Raw genomic sequence first — 23,539 nt, 5'->3', positions numbered from 1 at the left:
TTTTTTTAAAAATGATAATTTCTGATATTAGTAGGCACAGTCTGCATATTAGTAGACATAGTCTGTGACAGTAAAATATACTGCTGGCCACCGTAAATGCAACACCCTGAAGGAAGCATGCAAATAACATAAAATTTACAACATGCATTAGCAGAGGTAAGATATGCAAATGATTAGAATTTCAGCGCAGACGTACATCACGCGCGCATATGGCGCCACTTCAAAGCGCTATTTAACGGTTGGAGTTTTCAACGATTTCAAGTTCGGCAATCGTATTTTTCTTGTGGTTTTTTTCCAAAAAAACAATCAATTATGCCTGGTAGTAAACAATGATCATCGTTTGATCAAGTATCCAAGTTCGACAGAGGAAGGAGAGTGGCCCACGAGAGTATGGATTTTCTTTCAGGGAAATCAGTAGTCGTGCTGGACGAAACCAAACAACTGTAATGCGGATATATGAACGTTGGATTCAGGAGGGTACAACGTACCGACATGTTCAATCACATCCACCTCAGCGCACCACTTCATGTGATGACAGGAACATTGTGCGCATGGCAGTGACGGATCGCGAACCATAGTACAGCACATTCAGTCTGTAACGCATCATCCAGTGTCTGCGCGTACCGTTCGATGCCGCTTACAGCAGAGTGGTCTGTCTGCAAGACGCCTACCCTTGATGCAGAACCACAGACGTCTCCGCCACCAATGGTGCGATGAAAGAAGGATGTGGACGGTAGAATGGAATGAAATTGTCTTTACTGAGTCATGCTTCTGTCTGCAACACCACGATGGTCAGATTCGAGTCTGAAGACAACGTGGTGAGAGGATACTGAACAGCTGCGTTATGCACTGCCACACTGGTCCTGCACCAGGTATTATGGTATGGGGCGGTATTGGATATCACTCTCGTACTCCTCTAGTATGCATTGCTGGTACTTTAAACAGCCAGCGCTACATCTCCGAGGTGTTGGAGTCAATTGTCCTTCCTTACCTTCAGAGCTTGCCCACAGCCATATTTCAACAGGCTAATGCACGACCACATGTGGCACGCATTGTCAAAGGGTTCTTCGTCAATCGCCAGATAGAATTGCTTCCCTGGCCTTCTTTAGTCTGTATGCTTTGTAACTCTAGACAGTTCATGGATAAGGAGCATATTGATGAATGCACTACACTATTACCTTTTAATTCTATTGTTCTTAAGTATTAGGAAGCAAGATCAAGACTAATGGCTTAGTAGCCAAATGTCTGACATTCGCATAAATAAATAAATTACTTACAGGCAGAATTGAGGATTCAAATTTTTCCTTTTAAAATCTTGACTGTATTTACTGTCAGGCCCCAGTTTACTTTTACATTAATGCTCATAAAAAGATTTATAGTACATTAAAAATTTGTAAATTTTGTAATTTATTGTAAATTTGTAACATTAATTTTCTTGCAATCTGGCTGTCATATTGATTAAATTGGCCATGTTCGAGAATAAACATACTCATGAAACACAAACACTAAGCTTTAATGGACTGTAGCTTTATTTCTTTTATACATCTGTTTGGATGGACACTCTTGCCATCGCATAGGTGCACCTCTCAGCACGCAATCAAGCACACTAATCATGGCCGCTAGCTAACCACGTTGTCGTTTTCTCCCCTCGTGGTTGCCAGATCACTTCTGCCTTAACATACCACCTGGGTTGGGCATTTGTTACATAGTTAACAATGACCAAAATTAAACAGTTTTAAATCACCATATAGTCCAAATCATATATCACAAAATTTAAATTGATACACATGAACAAAAGCAATAAACATAATTAACCACAGAACATGAAATGCACAATATCTAAATTAAAATACAATGCATATATATAACAAGTTTTTGAACTCAGGAAATATACATGAAATTATGTCACATCTACTGGTAGTACATCTAATTTAGTTATTGGTCTTTTTAAAAAACCTGACTTGGTTTTTACAATACAAACTCTAACCTTTTTATCCTTACCATAAATTACCTCTTCTATTTTACCCAGTAAATAAGTCGAAGTGGGCATGTTGTCTTCCTTTACTAAAACTATAGCGCCCTTTTTAACGTTATCCTTAGAGAAATACCACTTAAATCGTTGCTGTAAATGACTGATGTAATCATTTTGCCATCCTTTCCACAAATATTGCGTTACTTTAGTAGTGCGCTGCCAGCGCTTTAAAGAACTATCAGAAAAATCAGTTAAATCAGGCTCTGTTATTGATGTTAAAGGTCGCCCGACTAGAAAGTGTGCGGGCGTAAGAGCTTCTAAATCATTGGTGTCATTTGACAAAGGGGATATTGGACGTGAATTTAAAATTCCTTCAATCTGGTTCAAAATTGTAAGAAACTCCTCAAATGTAAAAATCAATCTCCCAACTGCACGCTTAAGATAAAACTTAAACGACTTAACACCTGCCTCCCAGATACCTCCAAAGTGAGGAGCCCTGGGAGGGATAAACTTCCAATGAATTCTTTCAGATGTCAGATATTTGGTTAAGAAGTCATCAGGATATTTCAACAGATTGTAGAGTCGCTTCAATTCATTGCTAGCCCCAACAAAATTTCGAGCGTTATCGCTAAATAAGGTTGCGCATTTACCCCTTCTAGAAATAAATCGCTTCAAAGCAGCAATAAATGATTCTGTAGACAAATTTGAAACGATCTCGAGGTGGACTGCACGAGTCAAGAGGCAAACAAAAATTGCAACATAAATCTTGTGCACTACGCTCTTCTTCTGAGTTGTATACTTTATACCAAAAGGGCCACAAAAGTCAACACCAGTATGGTTAAAGGGAAAGGATGGATTCAGTCTCTCTAATGGTAAATTTCCCATCTTTTGATCCAGCAATACTGGTTTTACTTTGGCACACGTAACACATTCTCTTACTATCTTTCTAGCAAGATTACGCCCACTTATCGGCCAAAATTTTTGTCTCACACTATGCAAGAGCGCTTGTGCTCCAGTATGAAAGTTTCGAATATGGTAGTGTAACATAATTAAATGAGTCAGTTTATGATTTTTTGGCAGGACAGCAGGGTGCTTTGTGTTAAAGGGTAAGTTAGCTTCCTGCAGTCTACCACCTACTCTAATAACTTGAGATTCATCTAAAAAGGGACATAAAAATTTTAACTGACTATTTTTACATACTTCCCTTCTCTTACGTAAGTTCTTGAATTCTTCAGGAAAGTTTTGACATTGGACTAAGGAAAGTAATTTATTTTCCCTTAACGAAACCTCGTCTACTGTCAGATGACCTACTTGTTTTTCCTTGGATCTACAATTTCTTATAAATCTTAAAACATAAGCAAAAACATTAATTAATTTGGCATAACAATTAGTAATACTAAAAACATAATCCAAAAGAGAATTTTTAACAGTTACGGTCAAATTTACATTAGAAATAAGTTTCAGTTCGCGCACATAGTTCTCATTTGAATTTTCAAAGTTATTATTAACACTATAATTGATGACCTGTTGATGCAGAAAATTTGGTCCTTGAAACCACAAAGAGTTGTCAGCAATAATTTCCGGTCTCAGACCGCGAGAAATTAGGTCAGCGGGATTGTCTGCTGTTCTGACATGTTGCCAGCAGAAATCCTTAGTTAGCTCTTGGATACGAGCTACTCTATTTGACACAAACACTTTTAGAAGATGAGGAGATGTAGCAATCCAAGCTAACACAATTGTTGAATCTGTGTACAGAATAACTTTGTAAATATATAAACTCAAAGATGTTATTACCTTACACACAAGTTTGGAAAGGAGCTCTGCTGCCCACAACTCCAGACGAGGAATGGTTATTACCTTGATAGGCGATACTCGAGATTTGCTGCAAAGTAAAGTCACTTTAACTTCGCCAATTTTAGAGACACAGCGCAAGTAAATTACTCCACCATATCCAAACTTTGAAGCATCAGCAAAACAGTGGAGCTCAATTTCTTTAATTGATTCTATTAGAGTGCAACAAGGGACTTTGATTTGTTTCAACTCTGGTAGGGCCTTTTGAAACGTCTCCCATTCTTGTTGCTCTTTGGAAGGAAGTGGATCATCCCACTCTAGATGTAAAAGCCACAGCCTTTGCAGGAATATCTTAGAACGCATGATTACAGGCCCTAGGAAACCTAAAGGATCAAACAGTTTAGCAATATCAGCCAAAACCGTGCATTTTGTACAGATTTTTGATGAACTAGACACAGTAAAACTAAAAGAGTCTTTTTCTGGATTCCATCTTAAACCCAGAGTCTTTACGGTGCTTTGTGCAGATTCTCCAAAACGATACTCTTGTTTTTCGAATGGAACTTGTTCTAAAAGAATTTTTTCGTTTGAGCACCACTTGTGCAATTCCATTTTCGCAGATTATAGCATGTCTATTAACTGCCGCTGCAATTCTACAGCAGAGGTGACATCTTCTGCACCAGACAAAATGTCATCAACATAAAAATCGTTGAGTGTCGTTTTAGAAGCCAATGGATACTTATCCTTTTCATCTAAGGCTAACTGCTTCAACACTCTTGTTGCTAAAAAAGGCGCTGATTTTGTTCCATATGTTACCGTAAGTAATTGATAAAGTTTAGATGCATCATTCAACGTATTTTTCCAAAGTATGCACTGAAGTTTTCGTTGCTCAGGATCTATACGAATCTGCCGATACATCTTGCATATATCAGCAGTGAAAGCCACCTTGTGTTTTCTAAATCGTAGCAAGATAGTAAACAGGTCATCTTGAATTACACCTCCATTCATCAAACAGTCGTTTAATGAAAAACCAGACGATGAAGGAGCCGATGCGTCGAATACCACTCGTAACTTAGTTGTACTGCTGTCTGCCTTATAAACACCATGATGAGGCATTATGTATTTAGGATTTTCCGTCACACTCTGCATTTTTTGCATATGCCCTAACGCTTCATATTCATTCATGAACTCACAATACATCCTAGACATGTCAGGGGTTTTGTCTAGTCTCTTCCACAAATTATTTAACCGTTGGGTGGCTAATTGCGAAGAGTCATCCAAATGAACATCTTGCCTTAATGGTAGCGTCACTACATATCTACCCTCAATATCCCTCTGATGAGTTTTTCTAAAATGCTCCTCACATTCTACTTCTTCTTTATTTTTTAGTTTGAGAGATTCTGTAACAGCCTCAATTTCCCAAAAGGACTTGATTAGTGAATTTAAGTCTTCTTCGACTTTCATAAATCCGCACAGAATCGTATTGCCTGAATTTGAACCAACATTTACACCGGTAGCAATGTATCCAAATACGGAATTTTGAAGAGTTAAATTAGAATTTCGTGGATGAATTTGATCAGCCTTCAATAGTTCATAAAAGCATTCTGCACCTAATAAGGCATCTATTTTCTGATGCTTGTTAAAATGAGGATCCGCTAGTTTGATCTTTTGCGGAAGCTGTGAAAATGAAAATTTAAAATAATTCACTGGTACCAAATCATTAATTTTAGGTACAACAAAGAATTCGAGAGCACGGTGGTAATCACGCTTGTTTGATATCACAGCAGTAAGCTTGGATTTTACCGATAGAGCTTTTCCATTTAAACATGAAATTGATATTTTAATTTTACTCCCTTTTATTCCAAGCCTATTAGCGAAATCATAGGTGAAACACGAACACTGACTTCCGCAGTCAAGTAAAGCTCGACAAGCAATAAAATTCCCGCAAGAATCTTTAACATAAATAATAGCAGTAGATAGTAATACCTCCTTCGAAATCACTTGTGAAGCAGTTACAGACGAACCAATAAATTCCGAATTGTTTATTTGGTTGCAATTAGATAACATTTCAAAACATCTGGCGTCAGGGTTTAGATTCGAGTTATCTACTAAAGGAGGGTCAGAATTATTAGCCGGTGCTTCCTCCTTCCCCACACAACTCGCTATAGTAGCAGGTGAATGCGAAATGTCTTGATTGGGAAAATGCAGTAAACTATGGTGTTTTTTCATGCATTTTGAACAGCTGAACTCTGAACGACAGTTCTTTGCAGTATGAGTCGGATTAAAACCCAAGCAATTAAAGCATAATTTGTGTTTCTTAACAAATTCAAGACGTTCACTTACAGTCATTTTCAAGAAAGAATTACATTTATACAACTTGTGAAAATTGATACTTTTACAACAAATACATTTAAAATCTTGACCTTTAACATTTGACACTAAGGCAGTCACCTTTTGAATAGGTTGACCCTTTTTTGCATTAAACACATTAGATGACTTTGACGACTGCAAAGTTCTAGCATGATTTTTTAGAAATGTAATAAGCTCAGATAATTTAGGTAACTCACTTGTTTTTGAATCTCTTTCCCACCAAAGACGAGTGGAAACATCCAATTTTTGCAGCAAAATATATGCAAGAAATGTTTCTGCGAATCCCTCTATTTTTTCGTCTAATATTTCCAGAGACCTTACACTTTCATTCACTGTGTCTACTAATTTCAAAATAGAAGACGGGCTTTCAATTTGTATGGGAGAAATTGACATGAAACGCTTTATCTGAGCGAAAACCTGATCATGTTTATTGGAGTATCTCTCTTCTAAAAAATCCCAAGCAATTTTATAGTTATTGTCACAAATTGTGACTGATTGAATAATCCTAGCTGCTTCGCTATGAAGCGATAACTTCAAATACGAGAGCTTTTGGGAATCCGATAATGCATTATTATTATGAATGCTTGAAATGAAAAGATCCCGAAAGCTTAACTAATCTTGAATATTTCCACTAAAAGACGGCAAGTTTAATTTAGGTAATTTCATACCTTGTGCACTGGTATTTTCAATCTTTACATTACTTGCATCTTTAGCACTAAATTTTGACATTTGTCGTTTAACCTTAACCCACAAAGTATCAATACTGTCTTGAATAGTTTGTTGTTCAGTTACATATTTGTCAAACTCTTTTTCATCAACTATACAAATAATTTATCAAAAATATCTGAACATTCATTATTAAATTTTGCACATTTATTTTCAAAAAGTTGTAACTGAAATTCATCACAAGTATATTTTTCGAAGTCTGATGTAGCTTTCGTTATATTTGACTTTAAAATTCTTTTCTTAATTAAAAATGCTTCCATAATTAATGTTAATTAATAATACCGAACATATGAGCAAATTCACTTACCTCCGTTTGAGGTAATCCAAATGAACCCGAAATTTGTAAATCCAAACACACACTAATTTTTATGTCGAATGCGAAGTAACATATCACACTTTTTTATCAATTTAATACTTCACCTTTAAGCATTTTAACCAGCACTTTATCCATAGGCACTAATCTTCCTACCGGGTTGCACAGACCACAAAATATGTTCGAGAATAAACATACTCATTAAACACAAACACTAAGCTTTAATGGACTGTAGCTTTATTTCTTTTATACATCTGTTTGGATGGACACTCTTGCCATCGCATAGGTGCACCTCTCAGCACGCAATCAAGCACACTAATCATGGCCGCTAGCTAACCACGTTGTCGTTTTCTCCCCTCGTGGTTGCCAGATCACTTCTGCCTTAACAGGCCATTTTATTCTTCTTGTAACTCAGTTTCGCAGCCAAACAGCGCGAAAGACTGTTACTCTGTCATAGTTTTTGTCATTTCCTTTTTTCTAAGTTTCGTCATAATAACTTAATTTCATTTTAATAATTATAGTTTTTCTTTAGTGTTTGAAACTTCTTTCACCAATATTACATGGCAAGATTAAAAGTAGCCAACAACTTTGCTTAACATTCCTTTTGTCAACCATGTTCCATCCCCATGTTTCAATGGACATTTTATAAACTTTTTTTCCTTGATTATTTATTTATATCTTCCGTAAGTAGATGCAAATAAGAATTGCACATTGATAACATTTTAATTCCATAATGTACAGATTTCCATTTTTACACTTTGTTCATAGTTTTTATGCTAAAAGTTTCTTTTTGACAGTGATTTTGTATTAGAATATAGATTTCATTTGTTTTTACACTGCTCAACATTGGAAATGCAACACTATGAAGGAGCGGTCAGAAATTTATGCACATTTTAGAGTAGACGCACGTCACTGAGTTATGCGAATGATGTGAAATGCACAGCTCTCTGATGCATGTGAAGTAAGATATAAGGGAAGGAACGTACAGAATGGGTAATATTTGTGTCATTACTTCTGCCAGACGAATTATCGAAAAAAGTTGGTTTATGTCCCGGAGGATATGTGTAATAGGAAAGAATGCCAGGCCGCCGTCAACAAAGGCACTTCCAGCAGATAGACGATTTTATGAGGGGTACGGTGATCGGACTGAAAAGGACGGGTTGCTCCTTACATCACATCGCAGCCGATACCCACATGGATGCAAGCATGGTGCATGGGCTATGGCGAACATGGCTGGAACAAAGAAATGTGGGAAGAGGGAGGGGTGCAGGTGTAGCCAGAGTGACGTCAGCATGCGTGAAGCATCCGGCGAAAAGCTGCGACGGTCTTGCAAGTCACTTGTACCGCAATTTTGCAGCATATGCAAGATACCCTAGATGTTCCCGTGTCAACCAAAACCACTTCCCGTCGATTGGTTGAATGTGGCCTGCACTCACGGCGTCCGTTAAGAAGACTGCCATTGACCCCACAGCATAGACACCAACGTTTAGAATGGTGCTGGACTGGAATGATGTGGATGACAGAATGGTGAAACGTTGTGTTCTCAGATGAGTAAGACTCTTTGATTGAAGTAAGACTTTAATTGAAGTAAGATTTGAAGTAAGACTCTTTGATAAGAGAAGAAATTTTAACTTTCCTTCAATTAAGCTGGACAACTGGAACATTAACATAGCCAAAAAAGTTACAGAAATAGTATTTATAATCTATTAGTTTCTATTCAGAATATTTGCATTGAAATCGAGCAAACAGCAACAAGAAATTATATTACTATCACAAACTATGAATACTAATCTAGTTCTTAAATCATATTTTAAAGAACAGTTTAAAAAAGCTGGCATATTTTTATGAATGTTTTATTATGTAATGAAGCCTATTTTTAAAACTAACAGGAGAAATATAACAAAATGAGCAAGAAAGTTTAAAGCATGTAAAAAATTTATGAATTTGGTTATGTGAATTTTAGCAGCAGTTACAGAGGATTCTAGATTTGGAAATCCTTATATATATATATATATATATATGTATGTACACTAAGATGACTTTGGGGAAATCTACAACAGACTGGTGATGGTGCTCTGCATTATAAATTGGAGAGGCATAGTTAGAAAGCTGACACTTGAAGACAGACATAGCCATAGATTCCACACATAATTTTATTCCTTGCTAATTAATTCTTAGGATGCATAATTTTTTCCGTTGCACATCATCACTATGGGTGTGCTAAACACCCCCACAGTCCTATATGTATTATATTTTTAGAATCACAGATAATAGCTAGCAGAAGTTAAGTGACACATCAGCAAGTGAAGTAGCATCTTCAGTGCAAGAGAGCTGAGCCTAAAGTGAGCAATTATCCAATATGGAAATTCATCAAGAAAAGGTTTTGGTTAGAAAGGTTTCAGTTCAAGTTCCAAATTAGCTATGTCATTAGTGTTACACAAGCCATGCAACATAGATTAATCTAGAAATGGCACAGTCCAGAAAAGTTATTACTACTCTTAGAATACAGAGAGGAAATACCCAAATTAAAAATAAGGAATCAAGAGACTATTATAAATTAAATTATAAAGCTGATTTACATATTTTTTCATCTTTCATATACATAAATTCTTTACACAAAAATATCCCAATATTATTTCCATGCAATATGCTGTTGAAAAAGGAATCAATTATACATAAAATAGTAAGAAATGTAGAACCAAAACTACAAAGACAGGTTCGCATCGTAAATGATTATCTTCAACATGAAACAATTATGTGCATGGAGTGGCCAGCTCGATCCCTGGACTTGAATCCGATCGAGCACATTTGCGATGCTTTAGGGAGACGTCTAGCTGCTCTCAATCCGCCCCTTCAAACTCTTGTCGTGCTTGCAACTGCTTTGCAAGAGCAATGGCTCTCGCTTCCTATGGAACTGATAGACCGCATAATTGAAAGCATCACACATCGCTGTATGTGCCGTATTGCTTCTAGAGGCGATCAAATTCCATATTGAAGGTACTTTTCCTATAGCAAACTGACACCTTCGATTTGTTCATTTTTTACATGTGCTAATTTCTATACTATCATAATTGTCTGGTAATTTCTTTTTATGTTATTTGATACCTTACTATGTGTTGTATATTGTGGGTAAGTTTCATAAAATTCTACATGTAACTTTTTCAGTAATCACGATTTTTGTGATTTTTCCTTAATTTATGATAACCAGTGTATTTTATACATTTTTAAATCTTTACCACATGTTACATTTGTTAAACTTAGATTTGACAGCTTTTATATTCAATTTTGTAAATGCTACACTTACAGGACTACCTATTGTGGATGTTCAGGTTGTGCCTCCACACTAGAAGTCTCCCTTCAATACAATAGATGAATTTCAGATAAAAATATTTTTGCATACCAGTAGAAGGCATCCTGTTCCCCCTAATAAGATTAATAGCCCAAGATCTGAAACCAATTACACATTTTGCTTTGGCATACTGTTTCATATAAGGTATATCACAATAAGTTTGAAGAAACTTTTGCAAATCCAGATCAAGTGATCTGCATTCTCAGAAACAGCTTTTTTTTTACTGCTCTCCACAAAACCAATATACAATACATGCCAATGTTTCCTAACCTCTGGGTCACAAGTCAATGTTTGTGGATTGTGACAAGACCTTGAATGTATATGTATATTTTCATAATTTGCAAAAATGTGATGTGGGCTTTAAAATCTTCATCAAGCCAAATGGTAGCAACACAACAAATAAAAAATAGCGCAATACACAAACAAGCGACTTGTATCGAATGACCAGAAATGAAGAAACAAAATCAGTACCTTTTGAACATGTAGATGACATATATAACAAACTATTTTTTTGCACACAATACATCTGTCAAAACATCTGTTGCTTCAATCTGCAGCTTTGCTTAAGGTCACATTCCCATGCAATGCCTCAAATTCCACCCACCTAATTATATACCATTTTTTGCTATAAATATTCTTTCAGTTTGAGTACATATTAATTTTGAAACAGTTTTTTAATCCTTTGTCCCTATTTTAAAAAAATCAGTAAATATTTTGCATTTTACCGAGATCAATGCAAATACTACGCACACTTCATATATGATTAGCTATTGATTTGGGAAAACAGGTAAGCTGCACACAATTTAGTGAAACTTCACTTTCTAATAACACAGTAGGTTACAGAATTGATGAAATATCACAGTGGACAGAAAATCAACTAATCGAGTATATTTTCTCCGCATGAATCTAGTGATATAAAAGGTTTGCCCATCTGCTCGTTTTCATATGTAACATAAAAAACAATGCATCTCATGAAGATATGTTATTTTGTGAACCAATTATTCAAGGAACTAATGATGAAATATTCAAGACTTTCCATGTACGAAGGTTGGAACTTTAATAGTGGCAACACAGCTGAAAAAACGCTATGTAACAAAACCAAATAATATGGCGTATACCACACGTAAACTATATACCTACCTTACCTCTCAGCAAAAAGATAGATCCTGCCTACGTCACGTGCATGCGGAGTGACGCGAAGAATGGATCCTTGTATTAGCTCGCTGTCTAAAGTAAGTGTTGTCAGGATGTTTTCAAAACAAGAACAACGATGTTGGATAAAAATTGAATGTGCCAGAGGTCGTACAGCACGACAGTGTCATTAAGGGCTTCAAGAGGCTTGCGGGGAATCTGCATTGCCTTACAGAACCGTAGCAAGATGGGTGAAAGCATTCAATGAAGGACAGCAAAACGTGGCAGACATGCTGCGGCCAGGTTGTGCGAGTGTCAGCGATGCTGACGTGCAAGCTGTTGCCGCACTAATGGACAGTGATCGCCGCCAAACAATTCGTCAGCTGGCCGGACAAACAGGATTAGTGCATAGGACTCTGCTGCACATTCTGAAGGAATGCCCGTCCATGAGAAAAACTGCTTCACGATGGGTTCCACATCAATCGACGGAAATGCAGAAATGGCTATGATACGATGCTGCCCGAACCTACCTGGAGCGCTATGAGCGCGAAGGAGATGCATTTTTACGCCGTATCATTACGCTGGATGAGACTTGGGCCCGATCGTACCAGCCAGAACTGAAACTCCAATCAAACGAATGGCGTCATCCCGGGTCACCACGACGTTTGAAATTTCGTCAGAACCCCAGCAATGTGAAAGTTATGGTAATTCTCATGTACGACTGCGATGGTGTCATCCTAACACATACCATTCCTCCACAGCAGACCGTCACTGCACAGTATTACTGCTCATTTTTGGAGCACAATCTCCGACCAGCTTTGAGAATAAAAACGGCGACACTTTTTGCAGAACGCTCCTCTCATTTTACATGACAATGCTCGGCCACATGCATCGCAAGCTGTGACTGATTTGTTCAAGCGATGGGGCTGGGAAGTGCTTTATCATCCACTATACTCCCCAGATCTAAGCTCTTGTGACTATGACTTAATTCCTAAGATGAAGGAATCCAGGGGTTTAGTAGTGGTCGTCCACAAGGAACCACACCCGCAGATGACTGGTATATTGCCTTACAGGCCAGAAGAAACAGGTGGCAGACAGCGGGAGAAATCGCTAGATGCACGACACAGGCGACTGGACAACCGATATCGCATTTTACCGTGGCCAAAAGACTGCACGGTGGTGGTCTGTTTGCACGACGCCCTGTACGGTGTGTACCTCTAACGCCTGCCGATCGGAGAAGGCATTCTCTGTGGTGCCGGGAACACTGGAATTGGAGAGACAATGAATGGTTATGAGTACTCTTTACAGATGAGAGCAGATTCAGTCTGAGTAGCGATTCTCATCGCATACTCATCTGGAGAGAGCAGGGAAGCCGCAATTATCCCTCGAACATCATTGAAAGGGACAGGTATGGAGGTGGCGGTGTTCTCGTTTGGGGAGGCATCATGCTTGGTAGTCACAGACCTTCACATCTTTGACGCAGGTTCAGTCAACGAGACCCGTTATTGTAACGAGATTCTTCTTCCATATGTGCGTCTTTTTAGAGGCGCTATGGGTCCGCAGTTCCTTTTCATGGACGACAATGCATCATGTCATCGCACAGTAGCTGCCGTACAGCTCTTAGAGAGTGAGGATATTGAACGTATGGATTGGCCGGCACGATCTCCGGATCTCAATCCCATCGAGCATTTATGGGATTTTCTAGGCAGACGCTTGGCAGCTCGTACCTTACCACCAGTAACGATTCCGGAGCTTTGAATGGCGCTGCAAGACGAATGGGCAGCAATGCCTCAACAGCTCATTAACACCCTCATTCTCAGCATGGGCAGACGCTGTGAAACCTGCCTAGCAGTCAGGGGAGATCATATCCCCTATTAAAGACCGGATGTTTCTTGCTGGACACCCATCACAGGGATGTTTCGGCCTTCAGTCGCATTGCGCTCCATGCTACTTTTTATCCCTCTGATTTCTCTTTTAGTAAGTGTTGCTTACATTACTCATGTCCTTACATATTGGGGATCTTACAGTATTAAATGTGTTGATTTGGAAAGATTTTGTACAAAGCTATATTGAAAAAACCGTCTCGTCCTTAATTTTTGCACACCAGTGTATATTAAATTATATCTATATATATTATATATATAATATGTATATTTAATTATATATATGTAATATTATAATAAATATTATTATTATATTTAAAATAAATATTTTTTCTTTATAAAAGTTCCTTTCTGACCCATAAAACCTCTTTCCAAAAGAATATGAGTTGTTTGTCTCTGAAAAAATTCAGAGCACCAAAGTTGAAGAGGATCACTATACATTCATTTTCTAAAAAATGGGTTGCAATGTTTAAAAGTTTGGGAACCCTGTTATATTACACGTATGCAATGTTAAATATGAAACAACTGCATATCAAAACAGTTTAAAATACAGCAGACTTAAAATTCTGCTATACAATAAAAATATTATTGGTTCAATACAGCAAAGCTTTTAGAAAATTCATAAAAAAATACCAGCAATGTGTTTATTTGTCAGATAGCACAGCATAACTTTTCCTTAAAACATTTATTTGATAATAACAATTTTTTAATCTATTTGATAATAATAACAATTTTTTAATCTATTTGATAATGATAACAATTTTTTAATCAATGGATTCAAGAATCCCATCCAAATTTATTACTATGATCTACAAAACCTTCTATTTCATTTGCAGCTTTGCACAGTTTGGTCCATTTGGCAATGATCAAACCCACAGACAGCAAAAAGGTCTCTTTATGTAAGCGCCAGTGTCACCCATTTTGGCTGAAACTTACATGCATGAGTTTTTATATACTTTATTAGCCATGCCAACCAAAAATTTTGCTTGTAGTAAGTTTTCCAAATAATGTGTTTTTTGAATGAGATACATTGACAGTAACTTGTCCTAGGGAAATATTCAAAACACAGACTCAAAAGACTTTGTCTATTTACATTAGAAAACTTCCCTAAGCTAGTTTATGATTAACAAAGAAATTAATAATAGCATTGAATACCCTGATCTAATATTAAAAGATGGTAATAATTTTCCTACTGCAGTCTACCGTAAACCAACTGGCAATCCAGCAATAATCATGTACGATTCTTTTTCATTTTATCCTCGTAAAACTGCTGTTTTTTATTTTTACTTGTCATGAGCTACATATTTCAATTTTACACCCAAACTTTCAAAAACAAATGTACAAACAATGTAAATATATGTGCATCCTACAAACTGTAACAAACAACAGATCCTATCTACTTTGTGTAAAAACTTATAAACAGAATCGAAGACAAATTTCTGTAGTTAATCCAGAAAAAGTAAAGCTGCTCCTGATACAAGAACCAAATGGAAATAAATTAATTAGATTATTCCTCTAGTAACTCCATTACTCCATACATCCGTTAAGTTTTCAAAAGATTCAGTTGCAAACTTGCCATATATCCAACCCTATACATTTCGAATTTTTTAAGAATAGAAGTAAGAACGAATGATACACTGGGTATATACATCATCTCCATGAAAATAAATACAAAGAAATTCAGTACTTGGGAGGGTAAAAAATTATCAGTAACAATTGACAAGCATAAGACAGATACTCACAAGAGAATAGCATATCTTTAGTAAAGCACTTAAAATACCCAAATCCAATAACTAAATGGAAGAAAGCTAAAATCATTTGAAAACAACTCCTTGCACAAAAAAGCTTTAAAATTACACATGCTTCAGAAAATATGGCACAGAACCATGTAGTAATAGAGACATACCTTCCAAGCTCCCATATATTTAAATTTCAGTTCTAAAAAATACAGCAATCCTATGCCAAGCAACCACACAGGAAACAACATCAAAAAGAAGAGGACTTGATTGAGCCATTCACTCTGATTCCAGTTCACAAATTAGATGGGTGGTCTGCAAAAGTTCTTAACTTATTTAGGTTTAAATATGATTTTTACCATCTTAATATTTCATTGCATTTTAACCACATAATTTATATTAACATAGCAAATAAATGAAAATTTCTTGAAATTAAATTCATCTTGATTTTCAAATTTTATTTTATAGAAGGGAAGCTGAAATATAATTTCCACAAACATACCTCCAACCCACAAGGTATAGTTAGTCATTAAATACCTTTAAGTGTTCAAAATGTACTGATTAAACCATAGTTAAACTTACAGATTTTGAAGTTATTGATATATAGATTCAAGCATTCATTTATGAGTTTTTTTATTTATTGTATTATTTAGAGTTTTTATATACTTTATTAGCCATGCCAATCAAAAATTGAAATCATACTGTAGTCATACAAACTGGAATCTTCAAAATGGCTTTTTTTTTTTTTTTTTTTTTTAATGATGAGAGTAATATTTGATGATTGCTAATGGCAGAGTACCAATAAACATTAATAACCAAATGTTTAATATTTATGCATTATTATACATAAAAACCCACAATTTATAGGAGATGATATGATTGAATCAATTCAAACAGCTGATTATTTTGCAAACATAAGATTCTCAATTTCAATATACACTGCAATTATTATTCTGAAGTAGTATCACTTATGTAGCCATATAATATTTACAATTATACTGGAATGATTTTTTTTTCACATATAAAATAAAGAATAAATTTATTAAACTATAAAGAACTTAAATTTTATTACACAATATCCTAATACAACTTCATTTACAATAAAACTGAAAAGAATAAATATTTATGTTAATACTCACTATAAATTAGGACTTTTCAATTTATCCAAAGAATCAACAGATGTTCCTACAGTAACACTAGAACACTTCTGAGCTTCTCGCTGAAAGTTTTACAATTCACTAATTACATATGTTAATACATAATAGAATCAAATTTGAATTCAGTGAATTGCTTAGAATAAAATTTGCTACATCAAATTTTGTACTAAATTCAAGATAGTACAATAAATTAGACATAAAAATTCAACAACATGATTTTTATTTCACTTCATGGTCATTTTGCAATCATAATAATATCATAATATATATATATATGAAAGATAAACATAGAATATGAAAATTTTAAAAAATTTTATGTCACAATTTTTGTTACGATAAAAAAATTCGATATTACATTTATTTTAAAGATTTCACACTCCAGACTTCTTTGTCAATATTTTGTTAACCTGGAAATACTCACTCCTCTTCCATTTTATACTTAATCAGGAAATTTCTGCAGTCTTTGGAATCCACAAATGAGCATCTGCAAACACAATATGTGGTATTTTGTCCCCACTGTCAACTATTAAATCCACAAATGAGCATTTGCAAACACAAATATGTGGTATTTTCTCCCCACTGTCAACTACACAGAGGTAAGAAAAGAAGGAATGGCCAAACCGGCACTACAAGTGAAGCACTGCTCCGAAGCTTCGGTCACCAGATGGGGTGTTTTTTGTTTACATTCAGAAGCTCGCTTGACAGCACTCTGATGGTATTTTCACACCTGACAGTTGCATACAAATCAAAAAACAGAACATTTCTGCATAAAAGAAACATTCATAGTGTGATGGATAATAGCAATTTGTATTGTTTAGTGACATTTATGCAAAAATCACATTGTGATTATTTTTCGATAACTAACAACAGCTTTGATTATGAATTTGTTATATAAAATTCTAAGCTGTTGAACTACAAAAACATACAATTTTAGCAAAAATCTTATGCTTAAAGAATGAAAAATACCTTACAGTACATTTAAAATTGTTAACATCTTTCAATACCCTTGACAGAGTATTTGCTACTTTTATTTTATGTTCCAAATGCCAAAATGTTTTAAATAAAATAAATTTTTTTCACATTCACATATTATTGTAACATGTACTTTTTAAAACTTTTTAGAGAAGAGGCTTTACTGTTGCTCATTTTGAAGTCATCATGTTAAATCAGTGTAAATTACTTTACTCGAAAAATACAGTGAATGCACAGAAATTAATTAAAATTCGCACATGCCGGAAATGAAAAATATGAAATACATATGGATATTTATGCATGTGCTTCCAGAAAGCATGTATCTGCCTTTAACAAAATACGTAAATATTTATTAAATTATTTATAAATGTACTTGAAATGAAGGATTTATTCATTCATGTGAAACTGTGAAAGTTACTGTAAAGAAATCTAATTATTAAATGTATCTAAATTTATAATGATTATAAATATTATCTAAACATATATTAACCTTAACATTGAATTGTAAACATAAATTGAAATCCTGTTGACAAATACATTATAAAACTATTTAAGCAAGAATTGTTCATACTGGAAAGCAATCTGTTAAAAAGTATTGCAAAGAAACTTGTATGAGATGTGTACTTGAGAAAGCAATAAAAAAAGAGTTTTGGAATATGTATTGTTGAAAATTAAGGGTAAAAAAATTTGATAAGTATAGTTAAAATAATTATTTTCCTTACATTTTATAATAACTCAGTTACAAGTTTTAACTAATATGTTTAAAAAAATCCTTATTTTATTCCCTTTTAGAAATATTCAGAGAAAGTTAAGTACTATTTAAAGTATTTAGCTATTAAAATAAAAGGTGCTCTAATTTGAAATGGACCAAATACAGCATTAATTATAAACTGACATAGATTTTTTTATTTAAAATATGCCTCAGAAGCTAAACAATCATGTCATATATGATAAAAGTATTTTAGGAAGGAGATCTATAAATAGAAAAGAAATAATGCATAATTTTAATATTAAATAATACAAAAAACTTTTATCTTAATTTGTGTGATCCTTAACTGAAGAAAATTGAATTTACCTTAAAATTTTTTCTTAATGTAATTAACGAAAACTGCTGAAAATATTCCATTCAAATTAAAACTTTCTGAGCAAACTGTTCTGCAAAAAGTATAACATTTAATTTTGTTCAGATTGAAATATTGTTTGAAAATGTATTCTTTTCACATATTTAGGACTCTGAAATGTTGTAGAAAAAGAAAATATATACATTTATATGTATATTTACGACGTAATTACAAAACATTTACATCCGATCGTGTCAAAACCCATTGAACTTTATGGTAAATTACCCAATGCTTTGGTCACTACGAAAGGATCTCCAGTGCTTCAAAGCAGGGTATGGGGGAAACTAGTTTCAACCACTTCATCTTACTTCTTACCTACATGATCAACTACTAAATCCACTGCTTGCTTCATAATGTACAAGAAAACCTTAAAGGTTGATAAATGTGGGTTAAAAGATATATAAATAAAAAAATTGGTATAAATCTATAAATATAAAATTCTTTATGATTATTTAGTACAGTCAAAAGTCGTTAATTCGGACACCCATAATCCGGAATGATCTATAATCCGGACCTCAAAGCTACAAACTTTCTGAACATGCGTCGCGCTAAGGCATGCACATAGGCGTTTACGCGCGCGCGCGTAAGACCTTTACGGCCACGAATATGCTTGTGCGCATGCTCATAAAACGTTTACGCATGCACGTTTAATGTATAACGGACGGTGTAAGCTAAGCTAAAATTATCTAATTCAGTTAATGTTTCAGATTGTGTTGTTCCTTAATCTGCGAATTGGATCTGGCTTATTATTTTTTGCAGACTGTTAGAGCAATTTTATAAAACTAAGCTTAAACTTTCGATTATATCAAATAGAATTTCCGATATATATTTGTTAATATGTAAAGGATCTAAAGCGAAAGTATGTTTCAAAATCCGAAATCTGTTTATCAATTTCACGCTGCTCGGCGGGGGGAACGCCGCAGCGGGCGCGTAATGAATTGGAAGTTGATCTGTCAGCACTATCCTTATCTTCAGGGCAGATGTTTTTATTTTATTTGGCTTATAATTCCTTACCAAATTAGTATTTCATCTCGATGTGCTCCGTCTTTGATATGATTTAAAACAAGTTCCTCGTCATTATAATTCGCTTCCGATAGCGAAGAAAGTGACAGAGGTTAGTGAAAACGAAAAAATTTCGATTGACAAATTAGTCGGTGTTCTCAACATAGCAATTATAGGACTTGAACAGCGGAACTTTGTAACTAAACAAGAAATTATGTCTGTTTAATAGAATTAAAGAGAAAGTATTATCACATGAAACAAAACAACTTAAACAACTTACATTGAAAGAAATGTTTAATAAAGTAAACAAATAAATATTATGCTTTTTCTTTTTGTAAATTTTGATACCCTTTAGATCATAAGTGTTCTTTATTTCATAAATTACGGTTTCATATTTTTAATTTTGTAATTTCTGTATGCCATCTTACCAGATTTAAACTGATGATCTATAATCCGGAATCGCCGAAGTCCTGATGAGTCCGGATTAACGACTTTTGACTGTAGCAATATCTTCACAGTTTTTTTGCGATAGCGGATAGATAACATTCATTTGTACCTTATAATAAAATTCCTGTCTTTTTAAAGAATCAAACAGTGGTTGATATTTTTTCATTCCATTCAGACAAAACTTACCAAAAATGTAAAATGTGGTAGTGCCTAGAATGAACGTCACACCAAAAAAACAGTAGCAACACAAAGCTTTTACATTACTGAATTTTTAAACATACTTTTTAATTATGCATAAAATATTAAATACATTAACACATTTAAAATTCAGCTTCAGGCAAACATGTTCAGAAGGAGGACTAAGTGTGCTCAAAATCTATGTGCCATAGTTTCTCCACAAGCTCTATGTGCCATAGTTTCTCCACAATGCAATTACATTCAAAAGATAAATATTCTATGTTTTGCAAAGTGGCAGTAAACTTCTTTTATACCACTGATTAAAATTTGGATTAAATTTGAAATATAATATCTTACACTTAGCACAGAGGCAACACATATCAGTTAAATGCTCAGATTTTAATCAAAAGTTCCTTAAATTCCCACAAAATATGAAATAAATAAACAAATTCAAAATTTGGACTTCAAAGTGCATATATTTCGGTGAAACACTACATATGTTCACAATCTGGAAGCTTTAGGTGCTGCTGTTTTTCCACAATGCAAGGAACATACAAACATGCAGATTCTTCATTATTTAAAAGTAGAACTTTGTCTTTTATTAGAAATTCACGATCATAGTCTACTATTTACTGAATTTCAGAAAAGAAAATGACACAAAAGTTTTTAATGCATTTGTATTACTTTTCCCATTCTTCATTAACTCACTACTAAGTACTGAAAAGAGGATAGAGGTTCTATTAAGGTATGACGGTTGTAAATGTAATGCAACTTTTTAAAATTTATGCACCTTTTTTGGGAGGAGGATAGAAATAAATTAGCAAAAATTCCATTTATGAGACATTTATTTTTGGTCAAAACTTTTTCAACAAATATATTTTTTTTTATTCTACTTTTTTTTTTTAAATCGTTCATATATCATGTCAAAATTAACTGTAACTGTTAGTTTTACTTTAAATCATACATTCAAAAGCAACAAAACATGAACATCTGAGTTTATTTAAGAATTTACAAATTTTATACACTGCCCAATTTTATCTTAGTGCAACCACAAAACGTCAAATTGAAACACAATAAATAAAGCTTAATTCACATGCTTCATCTCACAGATGTAAGATGCATAACACATGAAACATTTTTTAAAAATGGAATATATTTGTACATGAAAATTTAGATCTTTAAATAACATAAAAGGTGGGAGCGAAAAGTAAGGTGACTGGTGCCATAATAATAACTGTATTATATATTTACATATAAATACATCATTGTCCTTCAAAGTAGTTCCTTCCATCTACAATACACTTCTGACAACATTCATACTACTTCTGGAAACTTGAAAAAGTCATCCTGAAATACTGTCTTGAGAGATAAAGTTTCTTTGCCATGCACACTTCAAAGCATTCCCATGGTTTCCATAGCAGTTTTACCCATTTTAAAGTCATCCTTTGAGATTGTGTTAAGTTCCTTGGTAACAGCAGCTTGAAATTTGGTGTCCCTTTAGTGCCAATTTCAGTCATAGAAAGAGGAAAAAGTCTGCTGGCGCAAGATCAGGGGAATAAGGAGGGTGAAATAACTCCGTAACCTTCTGCTGCACGAGGAACCGTCTAACACACATTACGGTATGAGGGCATGCATTATCATGCAACAAAAACCAATTGCCTGATGCAGTGAGATGGGGGCCGAACATGCAAGCCAGGAAATGCTTCATAACATGGCAATAAAATTCACTAATAACTGCTTGACCTTCCGGTACGTATTCTTTATGGATAATTCCCTGTGCATCAAAATAGGTAATCAGCATTGTCTTAACCTTTGATTTTTCGAAGCGAAACTTTCTCCAATTCGACAGCCCTTTGAAAGGTGATTCCAACTTTTGTAAAATTGAAAGCAATTTAAATTTAACAGAATAAAAAATTCCACAATTTATTAAATTAATTCACACATTTTTAATTATTTGTATTTATTTTAATATTTAAAAACATAGTTTTAGTGATGTCATCAAAGAAATACCTAACTAAAAATGGAAGATTACATATTATATTGATACTGCTACTTTAATCAGTTTTTCAGACTGCATTCAGATTTCTGATTTCTTACTCTTTTGTTTAAAATATTATTGTCTGTCAGTGATTAAAAGTTGAAATTCAAAATAAAACTGATATAATTCTTAATGGTATCTCTCAGTCATTATGATATACTGAGCGGTAACAGAGTTGTTTCTAGAGTGCAAAGAATTAAAATGAGCAAACATAAAATAGAGTCAATTATTGCAATAAAGTACAATGCTTACTTGTCGACACCGTCGTAAAATTAAGTAACATTCTTCGAGGCTTTGCACTGTTGCTTGAGAAATAGCCTTTATTAGCAATAACCTCTGAAAAGAAATGCATTTTAAAAAATTGACAAAAATAGACAGGGCACAAAATTTTATGAATCATTTGTTCATAATATGTAATATGTACTGGAAGGTCTCTCTCTCAAATTCATATAATTATCATTTTTAAGAGAAATAAACTAGGAAGCATTTTAATAAGAAAATGTGACAAAATCTTCTCTTTCTTCCATCCTTAAAAAACAGCTGCTTTTTTTGGGGGAGAGGGGAGCTGTGGCTAGATACTTGTTGGAAAAAACATGCCAAGGTAAACACATCAATCATTCAAACCACTTCATCTCCGAAACTGCTCAGAGTGCATCACAAGGGGTAAATATATCACAATCACAAGAAAGAGGGAAAAATGCACATACATAGACAAGCCTTATGCAAACACACACCATTGGTTGCAAGTTAGCAGCCAACTTCCACTAACTATTATACCATCAACAGCACCAAAAGAGCTCAGTAAGATTCTAAAGTTTTTGCTAAGCTTTAATGATAAAAGATACCTGACTTAATAAAAGACTTTAGTCACATAGAGACTTCAGAAGTATACACATCATCGGAGAGGTTTGCCATAACAGTAAACAAATGCAGGGTATTTTGCAGATTCAAATAAATTTTTTAGTTCTTTTAAGAATATACTATTTTACATTTACATCATTATGAAGGAATGAAAATTTTTGCAAATCTATATTCATTAATGCCCAATAAACTAATAACTGGGGCAGCAAATGGATGACTTCAGATTAGGTGACGAAGTCACTCCTTTTCCAGGCTCCTGAGCATTGCCCTATCCTGTGTTTATCACGTGAAAAATATTTTAGGTATAAGTTTTATATGCATAGCATTGGAATGATAAGCAAATGAAGTAGTTAGCCTATATTAGCAGCAAGAGCAGTTATTGACATGTGCGAAGTATTGCGGAGTAGTAAATATCAAGAGTTCTCCGAGTACTACATACATCTGCTTAGTGAGCTTAAATGTACATGACGATTCCTTCTTCTAAAACCATCAGAGA

General features: G+C 34.4%; 1 protein-coding gene across 2 annotated transcripts in view; it reads right to left on the bottom strand.

Moving 5' to 3' along the window:
- The window catches only part of LOC118194658 (oxysterol-binding protein-related protein 11), a 69,959-nt gene that overhangs the window by 9,488 nt on the left and 36,932 nt on the right, over nt 1-23,539 (bottom strand). Inside the window, exons 9-11 of one of the 2 annotated variants that reach the window (XR_015044401.1) lie at nt 22,435-22,518; nt 16,408-16,487; nt 15,439-15,583 (exon numbers count right to left, since the gene is read on the bottom strand). Coding sequence is in view for 1 of the 2 variants with exons in the window: in XM_085827656.1 (XP_085683782.1) it covers nt 16,408-16,487; nt 22,435-22,518 (164 nt within the window). In the remaining variant the exon portion in view is untranslated. The remainder of the gene's footprint in view (nt 1-15,438; nt 15,584-16,407; nt 16,488-22,434; nt 22,519-23,539) is intronic. The other variant, XM_085827656.1, reaches the window with a different exon arrangement.

The sequence above is a fragment of the Stegodyphus dumicola genome, chromosome 12 (assembly GCF_044657685.1).
Source record: "Stegodyphus dumicola isolate Sdum_Otavi_A_Nest chromosome 12, ASM4465768v1".
Lineage (NCBI taxonomy): Eukaryota > Metazoa > Arthropoda > Arachnida > Araneae > Eresidae > Stegodyphus > Stegodyphus dumicola.
Note: the sequence above shows the minus strand (reverse complement) of the source record. Positions and strands in the feature narration are given on the sequence as shown.